General features: G+C 45.7%; 2 protein-coding genes and 1 long non-coding RNA gene across 3 annotated transcripts; all 3 read left to right on the top strand.

Annotated features, from left to right (window-relative positions):
• The first annotated feature begins 335 nt into the window (after positions 1-335).
• Positions 336-2,004, top strand: LOC120963061 (uncharacterized). The gene is made up of 4 exons (XR_012182349.1): positions 336-1,266; positions 1,356-1,448; positions 1,523-1,612; positions 1,690-2,004. It is a non-coding gene; the product is annotated as an uncharacterized lncRNA (long non-coding RNA).
• Positions 2,005-5,836: 3,832 nt separating this feature from the next.
• LOC109733613 (B3 domain-containing protein Os03g0212300-like) lies at positions 5,837-9,370 on the top strand. The gene is made up of 5 exons (XM_040386289.3): positions 5,837-7,685; positions 8,071-8,144; positions 8,235-8,523; positions 8,619-8,791; positions 8,886-9,370. The coding sequence occupies exons 2-5, from the start codon at positions 8,082-8,084 to the stop codon at positions 9,165-9,167; spliced, it is 807 nt and encodes a 268-aa protein (XP_040242223.2). The 5' UTR covers positions 5,837-7,685; positions 8,071-8,081; the 3' UTR covers positions 9,168-9,370.
• A 5,789-nt stretch (positions 9,371-15,159) lies between these two features.
• LOC109733612 (SNAP25 homologous protein SNAP32) lies at positions 15,160-18,294 on the top strand. The gene is made up of 6 exons (XM_020292840.4): positions 15,160-15,527; positions 16,609-16,986; positions 17,346-17,436; positions 17,512-17,636; positions 17,717-17,814; positions 17,916-18,294. Exons 2-6 carry the CDS (start codon positions 16,651-16,653, stop codon positions 18,013-18,015), a joined length of 750 nt encoding a protein of 249 aa, XP_020148429.1. The 5' UTR covers positions 15,160-15,527; positions 16,609-16,650; the 3' UTR covers positions 18,016-18,294.
• Positions 18,295-22,505: the final 4,211 nt, after the last annotated feature.

Here is a 22,505-nt window from a genome sequence, read left to right as displayed (position 1 = left end):
TGCTAAGCTAACGGAATGGGTCAAGTCAATCACATCATTCTCCTAATGAAGTGATCCCGTTAATCAAATGACAACCCATGTCAATGGCTAGGAAACTTAACCATCTTTGATCAACGAGCTAGTCAAGTAGAGGCATACTAGTGGCACTCTGTTTGTCTATGTATTCACACATGTATCATGTTTCCGGTTAATACAATTCTAGCATGAATAATAAACATTTATCATGATATAAGGAAATAAATAATAACTTTATTATTGCCTCTAGGGCATATTTCCTTCAAGTACAGCTTATCCAGAGACACCAATTGGGAGAGGTACAACATATGCATTTCAAAGAGAACTGGACTCTGCTATTTCTGATTTCACCAAGGTTGAAATTTTAAATTCAGAACTTCAGTGATGCTTACTGTTCTCTTTCCTTGACAATGTTTGCACAATATATATATTGTAGAGACAGTAAATATTTGTGCCTTGTGAGAATAGGTCTGCTGTCAAGTGACATCATGCAACATAGATTTAGAACGAAGATTAAGATATGTTTCTGTACAACGACTACTGGATCGATAGTACAAAATAAATAGCTTGAATGGATTTAGCATTAAGAACAAAATAAGATACGGAAATTCTAAAGCTACCCTTCTTGTGGATCGACTGATAAATCCATGTAATATTTTGAGAAAGAGTTAAATCCGTATATGTTGTTTGAGTGCCTTTTAATTAAGATACTGGACTATGTTGGTACACATATATTTGGATGCTTGTGATTGGCTGGAAAGAACAGAAACTTAGATTTGTTGTTGGACTAAACTGAGACTGAGTAGTTATAGCCTTTTGGCTGATGCATCCTTCAGTATACCAAAACACTTGCTATTTTTCATGTTCTTGTACGCGATGGGTTTAGGACACAAACAATTATTTGTTTTATCTACGAAAAACTTTTGCTTCAAGATTACAATGTGTTGAATGCCTTTCGTGCTTAGTGAAAGTATGAGTACTGCTTATATATGATTTCAGTTCAGCTTGACCAATTTTCTTTGCTCTGCTTTTTCCCTCCCTCTCCACTGAATATGACCATGTTCAAAATAAAATGCGCATTAACACTTATGAGAGTAACCATATTTTATTTTTGTTGGGACTCTTCTCTCTAGGTTTGCGTTGATCCCACTCTCTTGCATTTTTGCTTTCACAATTACTAGGACTCCAGTAATAACCACATTATGAAATGGGCGATAATCAGCGACGCTATTTACATCAGTGATGATGAAGGTATGGGTGTATATATAGAGTACCAGCATCGTTGTCTCTAATTCCTATTAACGATGTTGTATCCGACGCTGGTTGTCTCAAATATTCAGGTAAGCACCGCCATAAACGCCAACGTGCCAAAAAGACAAGGGGTCGAGCTCCATGTAGCGAACCATGTCTTTGTGAGAGGACCTTAACAAGAGGTAGCATGCTGGCCTTATGCCATTGTTCAATACTTTGCATGTTAAATGAACTCTTACACACCATTGTTCAATAGATTGTTCTTCGCAAGTTAGACTGAACTCTTACGCATAGGACCAATATGGTGCGAACTATGGGGCAAACCATCGCTCACTATCCACAAGCGGTCAGTTAAAAGAACATAACCGTATTATCCATGATTTTTTTGGCTGTGGCTTGATTGGTTAAACTAAATACTCACAGCAGGTTCATGTGACGTGCCATGTGAGAAGTCGAACGTGAAGACAATCACGTGAAGTTATCAAATAGTATGCTTTAGTTGAACTGTATAGGTGCGCTCTGGCTTGATTTTGTTGTCTAACTCTACTCTGTGTATCTAACTTAATGTGAATTGATCGTCCTGCCTTAGTTTTGGAACAAAGAAATGTTTCCCTTTTATTATGAGCCTCCAGATCATTTGTTGTACTGATTAAATATTTCCTACTCACCTTGCTTTTGGTATACCCAACATTGTTCTTGATTTACTTTTGGAACACAATATATGTTTCCCCTTATTCATGAGCTTCCAGATCAACTGTTCTACTAAATAAATATATCAGGTTTGCCTTTCTTTTGGTATATCTAATTGCTTTGGCCTTTGGCATATATAACTTTGACAAAATTGTATGTACTGGACTTGGTTATCCTGCCTTTTTTATGGTACATCCTTGATGTAGTGAGATAATCCATCCTGACCAATCTGTCTAATTCCCTTTGGGAGTGCTAAACACTTTGATTAAATGTTGGGACAACGCAATGAGCCAGGCACCCTGCGCGGATATTATAACTCCTCTGTCATGTATGACATTTGTTGCCTATTTTGGTATGATCAAATTTTATGGAAAACACCGCCGTACAAAGTAATGGAAGGTTTAGATCACATGTAGTGAACCATGTCTATGTGACAGGACCTTGACAAGTGATAACACCCTAATCTCCATTGCTTGCATTTAGAATTCCTTTTCAAACGTTTGACTAAACATATATAAGCAAAGATTATTTTTTTGATAAACATATAGGGCCACAGTTGGGTAGTTTCAACTTCTTAAGACATGAATGTGTCTATGCAGGTGAATTGAACATCTCCCCATTCGAAATCAAGCGACTACTCAATTCTGCCTAATAATCTCACATGCCGATGTTGAACTACATAATGTCTTCCTTGTATCACATGTGAACTTTTCTTCTTTTATTTTGTGATCATGTTTGAATGTGTATGTTAAAGCTGAATTCCTACTAACTTGAGCATTAACTACTTAACCACAACGTTAGGACCGGCACCCTCGCGCCAAGGCGCGCTCCCGATCTAGTGGACACTACTACACCAGGCAAGGGGCAAGTGAGGTTGTCTTGCATCCGGGCTACTCCTGTAAGAGATCGACCCCGACTTGACCAAGACAGAAAATAACTCGGAGCAATAATGCTTTCCATAAGGTGGCTTTTGGTCCACACCACACCTAACCTACTGGATGTCAGGCAGAGGCAGCTATGGTCAAATCTCAAGGGCCTGACTCGCGCGGGACGGAAACGGGTCGATTGGTTGCCTGCTTTTACTGTTCGGCCCGCGTGGTCTGAACCTTAAGGCACTCCTGGGCCTGGCTCCCTGGGAACCCTCGAATCGGCAGTTTCTCCAGGGCCAGGCCCGAGCGGTGCAAGTGGGCGGTAGAGGCTGCACGCGCGCGGCCGCGCTCGAGAAGTTGCGTTGCTTCCCGAAGCGCCGACAGTTATTAGCCTCACCGCCCCTCACCGCTCCCTCTCCCCACTCTCCCAACTCTCACCGGCGTCGGCGGATCGGAGGAGAGCAAGAAGACCACCGGACTCCATCACCGGCGAGCGAATCATCACTTGGCCCGCGGCAATGGCGGTAAGCACTTCTCTTTGTTCGTCATGCAGTACTTTTTCCCATTCGATCCGGTGATAGATTTGATCCACGGCGGAGAGGGGAATGGGGAATAGAGGTAGATAAGCATGCAGAGGTAGTTCATACGAGTTCATACTACTTCATACTAGTTCATGCAAGATCGGAATAGAGGTAGATGCGGATGCAGAAGGGGGATTGGGCGTGCGGAGCGGCGGGTCGAGTGGCTGGCCTTCATCTTCTTGTTCATCGCCGTGCGGGGCGGCGGGTCATCGTCATCGTCCTCGGCGGAGTCGAGGTCGATCTGCCAGGTACGACGGCCTGGCTCCGGCGCCCTCGCTGGCATCTGCACCGGTTCTTCCTCCTCCTTAGGCTCCCCACCGATGACCGCCTACGGCAAGATTGCCGTCTCCCAGTACACTGCGGCATGGCGGTCATTAGGAGCCTAGTAGTTCTTTTACTTGCACCACTTCTTCCTCTGTTTAGCGTCATCGGAGACGGCCTGATTCATGGCCCAACGAATGATGTCGACTGCCGTCGCGCCCTTCGCTGGGTCAGGAATCAGCGTCTTCAGCTCTTATGCGGTGGCCCTCATGAGCACTGCATCAGATTCCTTCTGCATGTCAGGCATGGAGCCGAAGTTCGAGCACACCTCCACGGTGTTCTCGAACTTGGTGCGATCACCAGCCGACCACCCGAGGAAGAAGGCCCTCCAGCCAACACCCCAAGGGAAGGGGTTGCCGTTGGAGCTGGAGCTAGAGCTCATGGCGATGGAGAGGAGGAAGGTTGACAGTGAGAGAAGAGAGGGGGTGGGTAAGTAGTGGTGGGCAGGGTGAGTAAATATAGGGGCGATGGAGACGAGGAGAAGAGTGACAGTCATGCCGTTTTAACTACATGCTCTTCAATAAGCCATGAACTCTGTGCTGTACTGACTCCATGAATTTGTGTAGATCGAGGAGAGCAATGAGATGGGCACGGAGGTGCTCCCGGCCATTGACAACAAGGGCAAGCAACCCCTTCATCCAATGCCCGACGAGGTTGTGCTGCCGCCCACCGCCGAGGAAGAACCGAAGACGCCTGAGGCTGGCGACGACGAGCGCATGGAGGAGCCCCCCAGCAACAAGCGCCGCAGCTACGGCCACTACCATGAGGAGGATGGCCCAGCTCACTTCTGCAAGGTCATCCTTGCACCGAAGCTTGAGTGCATCCCCATGCCCGTGGACTTCACCAAGCACTTCGTCGCGGTGCCGACGGAGTTCAAGCTCAGGAACAACACCGGTTGCTCCTGGAAGGTGACGGCGAAGCTGATGAACGACAGGGTGACCCTGGATCAGGGTTGGGCCACCTACGCAGCCGTTCATCAGATCAAGATCGGCTACATGGTGACGTTCAAGCTCCTCATTCCCGACCTCTCAAGGTCATCATCTTCGCCCCCAAAGACTATGGTCGGGGCACCTCCTTCCTAAGTACTATCGAGTCTGCTTTGAACTGTTTATGTTTATGGTTTATGCGTTGAACTGTTATGAAGTGTGGTACTGCTTATCTGAAATATGTTGTTAAGTAGTTGATCCTCTGTTTATACTCTGCTCTGCTTATGATGTGTGCTACATGGTTGTGTTGAAGTGTGCTGGTAACCTCACCAACTAGCCAAAGAGGTTACCACACACCAGGCGTTGCATACAACCAAACACCGTGCCTTGGGATTGTCCACTAACATGCAGGCAACCAAACACCAGACAGTGTTGTTCAGCCCATGCAGGCAAGAGGGTATGCAGGCAACCAAACAACTTGCAGATGGTGCATTTGATGCATAGCCAGGCTGAGTTGAGAAGGCTGTGCAATGTAGCTACTATTCACTCCTACAACCAAACATGCCCCAAATGTATGACATGCCCCGCGCACACACACATCCCCTGCCAATGTCATCAGCACATGATCGACATATATATCTCTCTGGAAAGATTTTTCAGTGACTACCCCATTGCAAACTCTCATTGCTTGTAATAATTCCACAGAAAATTTCATATTCTCACACTGCTATAGAACATTTCAGGATATTTTTAATGTAATTTTCAGTCAGGTTTCAATGGAGAAAAATGCTAAATTTACTTCCTTGCTCAGCATTAATTCATTTTTCATTGTGTAATCGAGGGTCGCGGAGTGAGAGTTTGAGAAGGCATCCAGGGCTCATTCATGAGTCGAGAACTCGAGATCAAGAGAACCAGCAGAACATGATGGGAGAAGATATCTTTTCTAAAAGCTGTGTACTTCCAAGGGATCTCCAGGCACCCATCACACTGCCTTGCAAGGCAAAGAAATTATGCTCTCCTTCCCATGTGGGCATGTCAGCGTCTGACTATCCCTATCAGCTTTTTTTTTCTCTTGGACGATCGAATCATGTTCACGCCTGGTAAGGAATATAGTACTCGTTGTTATGGGTTGCGTTACACGTACAAGTTCTTTCTCAAAACAAACTTTGGCTCACTTTGCTGAATTTTTCGGCAGTTATGCTGCCCATTTTGACACTGTTGCCGAAAATTTGCCCCAAAATCAACTTTGTTCTAGGCTAAATTGGACATGCGGTATACGGAAATAGTTAAGATCTTTAACACTAAAAGGGTTATGCGCGCTTTGCTGCGCTGTTTGTATTGTTGGGATTTCATATTATTTTTATTTATTTGGTTTGGCACGTGGGGGAGATTATGTTGTATGTTTTTTTAATAACGCGGTCTTGTAGTGTTTTTTTCTTGTGAAGGTATGATTCTGTGTTATCTGTTGATCAGCCATATGTATGTGTGAAAGTTCCTTACGCTGATTGTACTATATTGATGCTACAGTGTCGCATGCTGACGATTCTTGTTTGCCAGGTGATGAGAAGGTGTGCATGACTCACATGTTTTTGTAGACTAGTTGTTGCTGATTGATTTGAGAATCATTGATTCGGTCAAAATTATGAACCAGATCCGAAATTGAACACCTCAATTGAATAAATACGATGAAACAAATTCAAAATAATCTCAATCAAAATCGTTGAACTAGTCTAAAGCGACGAGTCGTGTTTCATCCAAGTCTAATATGATGACTCATGATTTTAGTTGCACTGTTCCAAGTTCAGTCCAAATGGTATGCTGATAATTTTTCATATGACTAGATAATTGTCTGTGTGTGGCAATGAGATATAAATATTTAATACGTTAGTCTATGCTTTACCCGCCCATATTAATGTATTTTAGGATTTTATCAAACCCTATCCATTATTTATCTACCTAAATAAATTTTAGAATTTTATTGTTAATCACTTATTTGGTAAAAATTTATCGGTTTACCAAAGAAAACATAATTTATTTGATAAGTCTATATGCATATGATTTACCTGACCATATTAAAAATTTATCGGTTTACCAAAGAAAACATAATTTATCGGTTTACCAAGGAAAACCGTATAAGTGTGTGTTTTCACTCGTTTTGGTGTATTTATTAATTCCATATTATAATATCCAAAACATCTTATAATTTGGAATGGAAGGGTACTTCTAAAAGAACGAGACCATCCAAAACTAGCCTTTGGAGACATATTTTTTTTAAAGAAACTCTAAGCATCACGGGTCACTCCGTGACTTGAACCCGGACGGGCTAGATAGCTCCATGCTCCATGCTATCCTAGCTTGTTCTCGGAGGGGTGCTTCTCGAATTTAACATTCACTATAATTGGGCTACTTGGCAAATCCAAGTATTCAGCTCTATTTTCTTTTTCCTTGGCAGTATGACATAATACTTCAATTTATATCTTGTGGGACACGGATGTGTTCTGAATTCAAACAGGTAGGGAAATGATTAGTATTCAAACTCAGAGATACAAACACGTCGCACGTTATTAGGTAGGCACACAAGGAGCGAGAGATAGTCATGACATTAGTGTGTCAACCTACCAAGAAGGCGAGGGAGAATACCAACCCCATCTCGGATGCAGCAAAGCCACTGGCACCATTACACTTCACTTCTTTTTTCGCCAATGCAGTACACTTTTGGGCACTACGCATCAGTTGCTTCACATGCACCACTGCGAGTGCGAGGTGATCCAGCAGCCCAAAAATGGAACACGGTACAAGTGATCAATGGCGGTCTCCAACACCCCGAAAATAGATCATGGTACAGTGATAATTGCGCGGTCTTTTTCTTCCTCCCACAAACTGCCACTGGTTCTTCCTGCACCCCGCTTTGCTCTCACTCGGCCACAACCCCAAGCAGCAGTCCACCCGCAGGCAGCCGCTGTCAAGAGGGGTTGATCCAGGCCGCCACCGCCGGCTGCGCTCTACCACGCCGGCCGCTTCCAGCAGCCAAGGTGAGATGAGCTCAAAACAAGGTGACGATGTAGTCGGTAGTGTGCCATCTGCTGTTCTTTCTTTGTCCTCGTGGATTTGGAGAGGGTTTTCCATATCGATTTGGTGTTAGAGCTTGCCTTTAGAGAGTGCGGGGAGGCAGGGAATTCACGGCATAGTTGGAATTCATGGCATAGTTGCCAAGAGACGTGATCCCTGTGAACTGGGCAAAATGTGCGGCATTTGTTTTTGTTCTTACCTCCTGTTCTTGGCTGCTATACTATACCATGCTCCGTCTGTTCTTCCCCAAATCTTGCATCAACTCTGAGAAACCGCTCTAGCGAAATGCAGTAGGAGGTGAATTTGATTCCAATCCTCACCATCTAACCTGTCTATTCATGAATGCAGAGGCACGTGAGATGGACGGCGTGGAAGGTTTTCAGTTCTTCCAGATCATACTTGAGAACTCCTCCAGCAGGCTGGTATAGTATATACAAGATCTCCCATCTCTATTTATCGCTCTGCTGCCTAGTGTTTGATCGGCTCAATCACTGATTCACCTTTCGCTGCAGAGGCTGCCTGACAAGTTTACGAGGGTGCTGCTAGACGGCGGCAAGCCCCAGGAAGTGAAGCTGCGGGAAGCCGACCACGGGCGTCGCTTCTGGGACGCGAAGGTGGTGCTGGACGCCGACGGCCACATGTACCTAGGGCGCGGCTGGGAGCAGTTCGCCGGTGCGCACGACCTGCGGCTCGGCTACTTCCTGGTCTTCAGCTTCGACGGCGACGCCGTGCTCACCGTCAAGGTGTTCGACGTGAGCATGTGCCGCAGGCACTACCAGCACGATGACGATGGCAGTACCAGTACGCGCCTCTTCTTCCTCTTCTTTGTCGTCGTGTCAGTACGGTGGTTGTAACTTTTGCAAGATTTAAAGAAGGATGGTTTTCGCGTTTGGCAGGCAGTGGGAGCAGCAGCGACGGCGACAGTGGCAGCGAAGATGGCAGCAGCAACGGCGACGGTGGCGGCAACAGCAGCAGCATGGCGGTGATGGGGATCGACGACGGGCCGGCGTCGCTGTTCACCGTCATGCTGAGGGAGTGCAACCTGGGCGTGAGGCAGAAGCAGTACCTGGTGAGTCGCTCATGCTCGAGTGTTGCTAGTCAGGAGCGTTACTGACTCCATCCGCCGCTCGCCGTCGCCGGACGTGTCCGGCGTGTGCATGCAGAACGTGCCGGTGGAGTTCCAGAACGCGCACGGGTACGCGGAGAGGAGCAAGGTGGAGCTGCGGATGCGCGGCAAGTCGTGGTTCGTGAACCTGAAGCACAGCCCCCGGAGCCGTGGCAGGCCCCGCGCGTCGCTCAGGTACGGGTGGCACCAGTTCTGCGTCGACAACGGCCTCGGCGTCGGCGACACCTGCTTCTTCCGAGCTCTCGGCGAAGGCAGCGCCGGCGAGGTCCACCTTCTCAAGGTGGAGGTGAGGAAGCGAGACGGCAGCTTCCTGGTCTGAGGCGAGGGCGGTGGCCCCCGACCTCCGTTGCATGCGTCAGCCTGGTTGGCCGGCGTGACCTCGTCCGTGGCCATCGACCGGCACCACTCAGTGCGTTATCATGCTTGCTCAATAATAATTGTAAGACCTTAATTATCGGTAGTTCGACTGATGGTGCCACTAGCAGCGTGGGTAAACCTGGATGATGAAACTGTTCTTGTTGAGATTGTGGATTTTAAAAAAAGGATGAGTGGCATCTTGTTAATCCCCCCTGATCGATGATAGTGACGGACAACGACTCCCTTGTCTGTACAAGTTTCACCAAGAACTCAGTGCTACAGCGTCATTTTTTTATCAAACTTTTGCATGTGGAAGGGATGGTCTACGCTCCATCTAACCTTTTGATTGTAAAACGTACAGTTTGAATCTCTCTGTCCACAACAATCAAATACGTTGAGTTTTCCCAATGCTAACACACACACTGGTGAATCAAGCAGAATACTCGGCTCAAGCGCTCACCAAGGAATGAAACAACATCCTGCACACTATTGAAATTATGGTCTTTGCCGAGTGCCTAGAAAACTCGGCAAAGGGTAATTAAAACTTGGCAAACACTTTACTGAGTTCAACTCACAGCGTAAGGTACCCAGCTTACACCCTTGCAAAGGACACTTTTCCGAGTTTCAATACTTCGCTGAGGGCTAAACAGAATACTTGGCACAAATAAGTTACTTGACGGGTCAGATGGAGACGACACTTGTCAAGTGATACATAGGTTTGCCGGGCTCCATTCAACCGCCACTCAACAAAGTCCAACGCACATGAGACCGCCATGTGAGTGACTAGAGAGCGACCCATCGCATCTTTACCATGATGGGCTCTCAGCATTACGTGTTTTACCAAGTTCTGCACTCGGCAAAGCGTCTCTCTGAAGTTCTTTTAATTAGCCTCAAACAAAATATATAGCAATTATATCACTGCCCACATATAACTAATAGTACCACATTATAGTCAAATCACACACATTTCATCAAGCTCACAAAAGCACCATATATTGTCCACACAAGCATCATAACAAATCACAAGTAGTCACTAAACCCCAATGTGGACAATGCATGTTACATACGATCAAATTGTAAAAGTAACACCACAATTAGAACGAACTGGATGAAGAATATTAAGTTCTTCGGCCCACTCAACCAGATCTGACTTGCACCCTTGATTACTTCATGTTTCCTCAACATTAAATGACTTCATATTTCAACACTACTACAACATAATAAAACATCACTACTACATAGATCAACACTACTAATCGTCATCCAAGTCAAAGGTTTCTTTTCTGAAAAAGTGAATATATTTTAAACGCGAAAATTTTGCAAAGTTGTTAATAAAAAATATAAACATGAAACAACTTTTTTAAGAACAATATTTCTCTTTTTATTTTTTTGAAACTTGAGTATTTTTTAAAACAAAAACATTTTTTTAAAACTAGGAGGTACTGTTGTGATTATTTTTTGAATTTGCAAAACATATTCAAAACACAAATATTTTTTGAACTTTAAATTTGAAAAGGTAAACATTTTTTTAGAACATGATTTTTTTAAACATGGAGGTACTGTAGGTAAATTGTTTTAATCTATAACTATTAATAAAACTTGGTGAATTTTTGAAATATGCCCGCCTGATGCATTGTTTTAGTTCAATTTATTAAACTAGGGATATGGAAGGAATCTTTTTCTCTGTCGCGTCTTCACATACGACCGGTCTCACTCGGCCCAGTGACTCTCGCCAAAATGCACGAGGAGTCCAACTAAGGTTTCATGGTCTATGTGACACAAACTACTCAATTTACATGATGACATGGACATATATAATGTGAAGTGTTTTTCCCTATTATATTAGCCAGATGGTAAAAAAAAAGTTCAACGCTCTCGATCTTCACTGGACACAAAAGCAGCTCAACAATTCAGCTATTGGACCTGGCCAATCTTAGTTAGTGACAACTGGTACTACGATCACCGGCGAAGAGGACGACAAAGACGACAAGCGGAAACATGTGTCTGGTGTTATATTGAAATGGAGGATGTGGACATGAGGATGAGGTATTAGTCATGCTTGTTATGTTATGGGCATGAGGGTGAGGTCTTTAGCCATGGTCAGTGAGTAATGGCGTGTGAGGGTTGTTTTCTCCTGTTGCAAGGCACGAGCATGTTTGCTAGTGACAATAAAAAGGGAAGCCGAACTCAACACTCACCAAGGAATGAAACAACATCCTGCACACTATTGGAATTATGGTCTTTGCCGAGTGCCTAGAAAACTCGATAAAGGGCAATTAATACTTGGCAAACACTTTACTGAGTTCAGCTCTCGGCATAGGGTACCCAACTTACACCCTTGTAAAGGATAGTTTCCCAAGTTTCATCTATAGGGGACTTGGCAAATACTTTGCTGAGGGCTAAACAGAATACTCGGGACAATAAAGCTACTTGATGGGCCAGATGGGGACGACGCTTGTCACGTGATACATAGGTTTGCCTAGCTCCATTCAACCGCCACTCAGTAAAGTCCAACGCACACGAGCCCGCCATGTGAGTGACTAGAGAGCGACGCATCGCATCTTTACCGAGATCGGCTCTCGGCATTACACGTTTTACCGAGTTCTGCACTCAACAAATCATCTCTCGGCAGTTTTTTTAATTAGGCCTACAATAAAATATACATCAATTATATCATTGCCCATATATAACAAGTAGTACTACATTATAGTCAAATCACATACATTTCATCAAGCTCACAAAAGCACCATATATTGTCCACACAAGCATCATAACAAATACAAGTAGTCACTAAACCCCAATGTGGGCAATGCATGTTACATACGATCAAATTATAAAAGTAACATCACAATTGGAATGAATTGGATGAAGAATATTAAGTTCTTCAGCCTACTCAACCAGATCCGACCTGCACCCTTGGCTACTTCATGTTTCCTCATCTTTTTGACACATACTTGGACTAATCATCTCTGCCTCCTCCCTAGTATTAAACCTTTTGAAGCAACTGCTTTTGTAACCAATCACTTGTTCATTGCATGTTTTCCATGAATCGTAGACTCCTGGATATCTAACTGAGTACACTACGTACTACTTCATCTATAAAGAAAGAAGAACAAGATTTAAACAAGCAACACAGGTCGAGAAGATCACATGGAACATAAGCAACATAAGCCGTCATAATTCATATACTCAAAAGCCTTGCAGGTTCTACTCTGAGTCGACATCACCAGCTACATAACTACATTCCTACATCAATGTCAAACTATCTAGCTAGACTACCCCAAGAATATCTACTCTGAGTGATAGTCTGTGAATCCGGCCATCGTGGAGTCAGAACAGGTGGGAATCTCCCCCATAGTGGAGGAGCCAGTGTCGTCAGCACTGGTGGTCAGCAGACTCAGTGGCACCGGGTCATCGCTCTCCTTAAGCGGCACTTTATTCTTGGTCATCTCGTCAAAAAATTTCTACTTCTCGGCATGGCGGCGGACCATCATCTGGTGGATGCCCTCGGCCTTTTGCTCATCCTTCACAGACTCATAGATCACGTTGTTCTCAACGAGAAGCTACAGGTTTGCTTGAATGAGCGATGCCAAGTAGGCATCGCTGACACACTCGGTCGTGACCTGCACCACACATTTTGCTTCATCCTTTGCCGAGTCGAACCTAACGGTAGCGGCATCGCTGAGTGACACCATGACTACGAGGTCGGTGCTAACACCCTTCAGTTCATTAAAAGAAGTGTCACAAACAATCATAGAATAAGTATCGAACAAGAAACAATAATTTTGTAGCGATGTTCCTCGACTTCCAGTCTATCGAGGCTCTCTTCATAACATAAGTTTAATGCCCAACTCAAACAACCTACATTCCTGCCACACCGCGGTTTTATTGTGATAGAAGAGGAGACATGTCATGCTTCGAGTTCTTCGCGATCCTACTATCAAATTATGTGAAGGTAGATGAAGGAGAATGAAGAGATGCAACAGCAAGCCAAGGGCTTCTTCAAGCTGATCAACTTGAGCTGGTCAAGACGATCTGTGGTCTGTTGTTCGAAGAACCCCTTCGTCTCTCGTTGGATCCCTTCATTTCCCTTAATATAGCTTCAAGGAATTTGAGAGTAGGATCGTGAATAACTCGAAGCCTGACAAGTAGTTGTAAGTTCTTCCATATCATAACAAAACCTCTGTGTGTTAGGAATGGAGAATATTTGACTTGATACCCCTCACGGTAACATATATCACATTGGACAAATTGAACATTTTGCATTTTTGCCACATAGCGGTTTAGTAGCGATGAAATAAAAGACAATCATTCAAAACTTGTCATGCTTCGAGTTCTTCGGAGTCCTACTCTCAAATTCCTTGCAGATATATGACGGGAAATGAAAGATTCGACAACGGACTAAGGGCATCGGTTGTTCAAAAATCCTTGGAATATTGTTGAATCTCATCACTTTTCTTCATCTATCTTCGAGGAATTTGGGAGTGGCATCATGAAGAACTCAAAGCCCCACATGTTCCGAATGATTTTCTTCTTCCATAGTAGCGAAACCGTTGTGTGTTAGGAATGGAGAATGTTTGCCCTTTAACAACACTTATTTCTCAAGTGCTTCAGTGGTAGGGACTCCCTCACTGGCATGTGGGTTTACTTTAGTCCGTCGGCCCCCATCAGGCTGAAAGTCAACACACAGATCGAGTAATGATCGTGACGAATCTAAATAATTAAACACTACATAGATCATCACTACTACAACATAATTAAACATTAATGTGAAATTTTCAACATTAAATGACTTCAAATTTCAACACTACTACAACATAATAAAACATTACTACTACATAGATCAACACTACTAATCTTCGTCCGAGTCAAAATCAAAGTTGTTGCCATCGCCCTTGAAGTCCCACGGTCCCTTGTGCATGGCCTTGTTCCAATCACCAAGGCAGTTGAATTGGATCAAAAACAAATTAGGGTTTATACATCTCCATACGACCGCATGCGCCGAATTCCAGGCAACCTTGATATCACCGATGTGGGCACTTTGACCGAACGTCTTTGTCGTCAAGAGGCGGCAGAGAGCCAGCCACTTAGGTTTCACCTCCGCCGCATCCATCTCATCTTCCCAGACAAGATCATCGAGTTCATCTTCCTGGAGGGTAAGGCGATCCAGCAGGTCTCCTGTGCGCTCAACTCCACCATCCTGATTCGAACGGTTCTCCGACTGAGTCGCTATAGCGTACTAGCAGGAACAATATCGGACCCCGAACCCTAACTTTCGCCCCTCTCCCATTCAAGGCCGGGTGGGCAAACTCGTTGCCCCCTGGACCAGCCCGAAACAAGAGAGGGAGCGACAACAATGTTGAGGGGAGGGATCATGGCCTCGAGGTAGGCCAGACACTAACTCACGGCATGGATCCCCGGAGGAGAAGCAAACCCTAGGTCGCAGCCTTAGGGAAAAAGTTCGCCTACCATCATACGGTCGTGTTACAGTAATCAGTTTTGTCAAATGAATAGCAAAGCTGAATCCCTACAACAATAAAAGAATAGGCGAACCAACCTGTGGTTGGATGATTAGAGGGACAGTTGTATCCTAGCCCATCAGGGTTCAAGTCCTGGTGCTCGCATTATTTCTGAATTTATTTCAGGATTTCCGGCGATGCGTTTTCAGTGGGAGGAGACGTTCCCGTCGACGACGAGACGCCTATGATGACTTCGTAAATCTCAAGATGATATGCCGGCTTAGTCTCTCGAAGGTGCTCATAGAGGTAGGGTGTGCGTGTATGCGCGTATGTATAAGCTCTTTCATCTGTACTGTGTAAAAAAATAGGAGCACCTTTTTACCCGGAAAAAAAAAAAAGAGAGTAGGAGAGCTGAAGAGGAAAAATAATCCCCACGTGAAGGACACGCTCCCAACCCAACGGTCATATTCCTCTCTCCGTCTCGATCTCATCCGCCTCTGAAACTCCCCTTCTCTTCTAGTACTACGAGTCGGCTCCTCCCATCCTCGATCCATCGCACAGCAGGAGGCGCCCCCTACCCGTCTCCCGCGCCAGTGTCGGCGGCCTAACCCTAGCACCGCCACCCATATCTCGCCGCCGGCCTCCGTCGACCGCGGCCCTGCCCCCACCCCTCCTCCGCACCCCCCCCCCCCCCCCCCCCCCCCCCCCCCCCCCCCCGGCCGCGCAACGCAGCATTGCCCCCGCCCCACGGAGACGAGGCGGTCAGGCAGAGCTACGGTTCCGAGATCGGGCGGCAGAAGGCTACCGGCGAGATCTCGTCCTCTCCCCCACCCTTATCCGATCCGACTACCCGGCCCATCAAGGTGAGGTGCCGCCTCCCTCCTCCTTCTGCTCCTCCCCACTTGAGCCCGTGGCACGATTTGCTTGCGGTGAATCTGTCATCTGTGATCCAGTTTTGGCGGTAGCTGTCGCTCGACTTCAGATTGGGATTGGGGCCACTGCCGTGGTACTCCACTATTTCTATGAGAAATATATGGGTTATGTTTTTTAACTTCAGAAATGTGGGTTGCTTATTTGCAAGATCGTTCCGTGATGCCGTAGTCGTGAGTAACGTGCAGGACGCCAAATGTAAATTTCACATTTGCTGTTCATGTGTCTGCTTAAATGGTTGGTCGATTCGACACTGCAGATGCCGTACATTTGGTGCGATTAATTCAGAGCTTCCTTTTATCTGTTTTTGTCAACTGTTTGGCAAATTATGGCAATATTACATTGTCTTTTGGTGTATGAATGCAAGAAACCCAAGAACTTCATGTCACAGGGTATTTGTTCCGATGATCTGTTGGGAATACCACATATGTACTTCCTGAGATTCACATTGCCTTCCCTACAGATTGACATTTGATCTGACCTTGCTAGTTTCATATAGGTTGCACATAAAGCACAGTTGGAGTTTTGTTACTGGGAAGGAGTTAATGCTTATTTTGTTAGAAGCTCATAATCATGATGTAGGGTTTTATGTTATGATAAGTAACATAAGTTTAGCAGTCTTCTAGTCATAATGTATTGCTCCTGCTTTGTGGAGTTTATTGGCTCGCATCAGAAAGAGTAGTTCAACAAGTCAGGGCTTTGTTTATTCCCTCTTACCTCTCTGATTCATAATTTTCTTTATAACATGAGTACATCTGTGAGCCTAAAATTCTTTGCAAATACATCTTGGTTTACTAAACATCTGTTGGATGAGCTCATTTACAGTATGATGCTATATTTCTAATTCATTGTGATCTTTTGTATGTGCTTTTGGATGGTGACCGTTCATTGTGTATCTTCTATATGAGATCGTTTTTGTAGTAAATAATTTTCTGGTCGAGACTATTAGAATACAGTCACCTCACAACTCTAACGCTTGCTGATGCTTCCCTTTTCCTTTGCTTTTCATACCAGAGATCTGCCCATTGCTCCGGTGTGTGTAGTGAATAAACTGAGATGTCAGTATCAATGAATATGAGGCAAAACTCAGTCAGCACTCCTATCCGTAGGACGACAAATCCCTTTGATTCTGACTCTGATTCTGAAGTGCCCTCAAGACCATCAAGGGCACAATCAGCTCCAACGCAGCACACCAATCAATCTGTGCAAGAATTGGAAGATTACACTCTACGTAAAGCAGAAGAAACCTCAAGCAAAGCAAATGATTGTGTTAGGGCAGCCGAAGCTATTAGGGAAGATGCGACACAAATCCTTCTGACTTTGCATCGACAAGGTGAACAGATCACTCACACTCATCGAGTAGCGGCTGACATCGAGCACGACCTTACCATGGTAAGTTCTATGATACTGGGTAACCCAGGCATACTGAAGTTAGCTTCTGGGTACTGCTCATAAAACAGGATTAAGATTTATAGAATTTCAATATATGTTGATCCTAATTTCAGTCATCACCTCATCAAACACTAGAGATGAATAGCTTTATAATCCACTTATAAAGAATAGCTCTGCATATTAGGGTTCTGCATCCTATTGATTAGATATTAGTGTGGAAATTTTAACTTTCTGATTCAGAGTAATTGATGTCATTTAACCGAGTGAACCTCTACAGCTACACAGGTTTAAGTTGCTGTTTGTGTTAGCATTTTTGTCTTGTTTTGAACATTAACTGAAAATTCTAAATGTTTCTTCAGAGTGAGAAGCTTTTGGGAAGTCTAGGAGGACTATTTTCGAAGACATGGAGGCCAAAGAGAAATCAACATATAAAAGGCCCTGTTTCACAGAGTACGGTGGTGCAGATTCTGAATAGTTTCAGAGACTATATATTTTTCCTCGGCTGATCCTTTTGGGTTATTGCAGATAGTTCTTTTAAGAGTACATCGAACCAAATGGAGCAGAGGCAGAATCTTGGTATTGGCTCAAGACCTCAACAATCTCCCAGTTCTGCACATAGTGCGCCTGCAACTGCAATGGACAAAATTAAGGTATGTCTTCTCAGTCCACTAGAACTATAGAACAATGGGCTAGTTGTGTTCTGAGGCTTAGCATTGTTTTCCTTTATTAGGCTGAGAAAGCAAGGCAGGACGATGCATTTGCAGACTTGAGTAACATGTTGGGAAACCTGAAGGATATGGCACTGGATATGGGTACAGAAATCGATAGGTACGACCTCTTTAAAATATATCTTCAGTTGAGCATGGTAAAAAAATGTTACATTCACTCTGTTCTTACAAGATTTGATGGAGACCATTCCTTTGCTGCAGGCAAAACAAATCACTGGATACTTTCAGCGACGACGTTGATGAGCTGAACTTCAGAGTCAAAGGTGCGAACCAACGGGGACGTCGGTTGCTTGGGAAGTGATACCAGAGTTGGAGTCAGGCTGTGTGGAACCACTGTGCCCATGCCCATGCCTTTGACAGTTAATTTTGACTATGCTGTGGAGCCTATAGTGTGTTTCTGCTGCTATATTCCTATTTCATAACTGTTGCTTTTTGGCAAATAGTCATATTGTTGTATTGTATTGTATTTGGGCCTATTGTATTAGTATGTTGATGTTTCCTGATTTTTCTTGGGTTGTATGACAACTAGGTCAGTTACTTGGTGTTACTCCATATATAGCCACCTTCTTTTTTGGACATATGTTTTGCTGTTGTAATATTTTCTTCTTGTCAGAGCCATAAACTCCAAATATGTTTTCAAGATATGTATGTTAGGGACCTGAAAACGTAACAGAGGTTGAAAATTCGATACATCAGAACTGAAGTGCATCTGTTCCCCATTTCGTTCAGTAGCAAATAATAGAAAAGAATCTCCGTTTCCCCAGAATCCATTGGCAAAAAAACAAACTATCGCAAAACCATCGACAGGTAGACACATCCGTTAGCCAGCCAGCACGCATGATCGGCACGGCAGGGATGGCAACTTGGTGTGTAGGGCGCGGCAGTGGAGACGGGGCGGCGCCGTGGTGATGGTGGACGGTGGAGATGGTCTCAAGTCTTCATCGACAGTCCAAGTTCCACTAGTCCGTTAACAGCTCGATGCACAGACTCATCACCCCCCTCAGGTGCGCAGACATAGTCCGATCCTCATCTTTAACAGCTTGCATTGGTACCCCTGTGGCCCTAACCTCCTGAAGGTCCACATGTCTTTTTAGTTAAGAACATGGCTCTGACATGGACCCTTCTAGAAAAATTGAGATAACTGAAACTATTACATGATCTAGAATATAGTTTGGCAACATGTGTAACATCAGGTTGTAAAATGTCTAGTGCTTGCTAAAGTTGTCATGATCTCCACATTGTGTATTTCTATTTTGAGGGTTGTTATATGTTAGGGTGTATAAACTAGTTGAGTGATTGTGGTGCTTTTATCAAAATATTGGTCTATAATAGAATGACATTCACATACAAAAATTATCTTTGTCTATAATTTTATTATAAGTTTTCTGCCACTTTATTGCAGTAATTATGAGAGAGAAAGAAATAAGGCACCTATGTCTCCAACATACTAAAATTGCAAGAAATTATTTTTACTACGCATGTCTTCCCTCTATGTTAATGATTTTTTTTGTATGCAATGTCAATGCGTAGAAACAGGGTTAGACTTCATTGTTATATGATCTATGTTACCTTTTGCTCTCTACATGAATAAAAAAGCTACTCCCTCCGTAAACAAATATAAGAGCGCTTAGATCACTGCTTTAGTGATCTAAAAGCTCTTATATTTGTTTACAGAGGGAATAATAAATAAAAAGAAAGTAGGGAATTAAAAAAATACTTCCTCAATTCCACAATGTAGTGTGCCCGCACTTCCCGAGATTCAAATTTGACCATAAATTTAACCAACAAGACCGACTGCGGCGGAGGCAAAAATTATGTCACTGAATCTTCCCAAGATCCAAGTTTGACCGTAAATTTAACCAACAAGACCGATTGCGGCGGGGACAAAAATTATATCACTGAATTCATATTGAAAATACGAATTCAGTAATATAATTTTTGCCCCTGCTGCAGTCGGTCTCTGTAGTTAAATTTACAGTCAAACTTGAATCTCGGGAAGCGCGGGCGCACTACATTGTGGAATGGAGGGAGTATCAAATAAGAGAAGTGGTTGAAAAAATGTAACATGGTAGAAGTAGGGGTCGGCCTTAAACTCTTTTTCATGCCCACGGAAACACTATGAATCTTTTGTCATGGAACCTTTTCAACAAAAATAATTATCCGTCTGTACCACCACTGTACACTATAAAAACAATGTGCCAAGATTTAGAGCATATACAGCCGGACTTGGCAAATCCGGCCCCTCAAACGCCCGCGGACGCGCCCGGGCGCATCCGCGGGCACTGGCCAGGCACCAATCATATTTGTCATTCTGCATCCGCGTATCTCATATCTGGCGCCTTATATCAATATTACCCATGCAAACGTTGATCTATCCTACATGATCAGATGACGGACAACAAAATTGAGCTGCAAAGGAACATAAGATCGACTGCAAACGGACATAAGCATACTTCACCACATCCAAAAGATCATAGTTCGTCCACGGACAAGTTCATAAACTTCTACAACTAAAACGATATAAACATTGAGGAGGGGGCCGGAATCACCACTTCCTTGCCGAGCCTTTACCCTTCCGGTCGACGGCGCAGCTGTAGGCGTCCGCGGCTGGTGGAGGGTCTTGGTCGCCGGACGATGAGGTGTAGTTGTCGTTGCCGTCGGAGTCGGAGTCAGAGAGGACGATGAGCCCCTTCATCCGCCGGACCGCCCTGTCCTGCTCCAGCTCCAGCCTTGCCACCCGAGGCTTATCCGCCGCGGCCTCCTTCGCCTCGCGCTCCGGCTGCTCAATGGCTAGCCGGAGCGCCTTCGCGTTCTTCCGTCGGAGGCGGCGAGCGTCCGTCTCCGCGTCATGAGGGAGCGGCGGTACACCCAGGCAAGGAGACGCGCGTCCTCGTCGGTGTCCGGCTCCGTCCCGCGACGGCGGCGTGCGGGCTGCTCCGCCGCCTCCCTCTCTCGTGCACGCTGCCTCTCGCAGCGCGCGCCTCTGACTCTGGAGTGCGCGTGCGGGCCGGAGGCACGGGCACAAACACCCAGCGCTGGCCGTGTGTAGGAGTGGCCGATGAGGGAAGCAGGCGACGCGAACTATGCTGACCGGGCGTCGCTCTGCGCGGGCCGGGAGGGTCCAGCTCCGGCGTCCGTGCTACGCGAAGGTGCGAAAACGCTCCAGATCCGGACTGCCGATGGTCTCCACCTTGGACCGCTCCAGCGCAATAAGAAGGGCCATCTCCCCCTCGTGGTCCAGCTCCGAGCCAGAGTCGCTCCGGAAGCGGCTCATGGTGGTGGATGGGATCGGAATCGGAGAGGGAGAGGAGTGGACAGCGAGGGAAGGAGGCGACCGGGGCTATGCTGACCGAGCATCGCTCCGTGCGGGCCGGGAGGGTCCAGCTCCGGCGTCCGTGCTGCGTGGAGGTGCGACGACGCTCCAAATTCGGACTGCCGATGGTCTCCACCTTGGACCGCTGCAGCGCAATAAGGAGGGCCATCTCCTATTGGGGAACGTAGTAATTTCAAAAATTTCCTACGCACACGCAAGATCATGGTGATGCATAGCAACGAGAGGGGAGAGTGTTGTCCACGTACCCTCGTAGACCGAAAGCGGAAGCGTTAGCACAACGCGGTTGATGTAGTCGTATGTCTTCACGATCCGACCGATCAAGTACCGAACGCACGGCACCTCCGAGTTCAGCACACGTTCAGCCCGATGACGTCCCTCGAACTCCGATCCAGCCGAGTGTTGAGGGAGAGTTTCGTCAGCACGACGGCGTGGTGACGATGATGATGTTCTACCGATGCAGGGCTTCGCCTAAGCACCGCTACAGTATTATCGAGGTGGACTATGGTGGAGGGGGGCACCGCACACGGCTAAAAGATCAAACTATCAATTGTTGTGTCTTTGGGGTGCCCCCCTTCCCCCGTATACAAAGGAGCAAGGGGGGTGCGGCCGGCCAGGGTGGAGGCGTGCTAGGAGGAGTCCTACTCCCACCGGGAGTAGGACTCCCTCCCTTCCTTGTTGGAATAGGAGAAGGGGGAAAGAGGTGGAGGAGGAGGAGGAAAGGGGGGGCGCCGCCCCCCTCTCCTTGTCCTATTCGGACTAGGGGGAGGGGCGCGCGGCCCTGCCCTGGCCGCCTCTCCTCTTCTCCACTAAGGCACACTATGGCCCATTAACCCCCGGGGGGTTCCGGTAACCCCTCCGGTACTCCGGTAAAATCCCGATTTCACCCGGAACACTTCCGATATCCAAATATAGGCTTCCAATATATCAATCTTCATGTCTCGACCATTTCGAGACTCCTCGTCATGTCCGCGATCACATCCGGGACTCCGAACAACCTTCGGTACATCAAAACATATAAACTCATAATATAACTGTCATCGAAACATTAAGCGTGCGGACCCTACGGGTTCGAGAACTATGTAGACATGACCGAGACACGTCTCCAGTCAATAACCAATAGCGGAACCTGGATGCTCATATTGGCTCCCACATATTCTACGAAGATCTTTATCGGTCAGACCGCATAACAACATACGTTGTTCCCTTTGTCATCGGTATGTTACTTGCCCGAGATTCGATCGTCGGTATCTCAATACCTAGTTCAATCTCGTTACCGGCAAGTGTCTTTACTCGTTCCGTAATACATCATCCCGCAACTAACTCATTAGTTGCAATGCTTGCAAGGCTTAAGTGATGTGCATTACCGAGTGGGCCCAGAGATACCTCTCGACAATCGGAGTGACAAATCCTAATCTCGAAATACGCCAACCCAACAAGTACCTTCGGAGACACCTGTA

Source organism: Aegilops tauschii, chromosome 4 (assembly GCF_002575655.3).
Source record: "Aegilops tauschii subsp. strangulata cultivar AL8/78 chromosome 4, Aet v6.0, whole genome shotgun sequence".
Classification (NCBI taxonomy): Eukaryota; Viridiplantae; Streptophyta; class Magnoliopsida; order Poales; family Poaceae; genus Aegilops; species Aegilops tauschii.
Note: the sequence above shows the minus strand (reverse complement) of the source record. Positions and strands in the feature narration are given on the sequence as shown.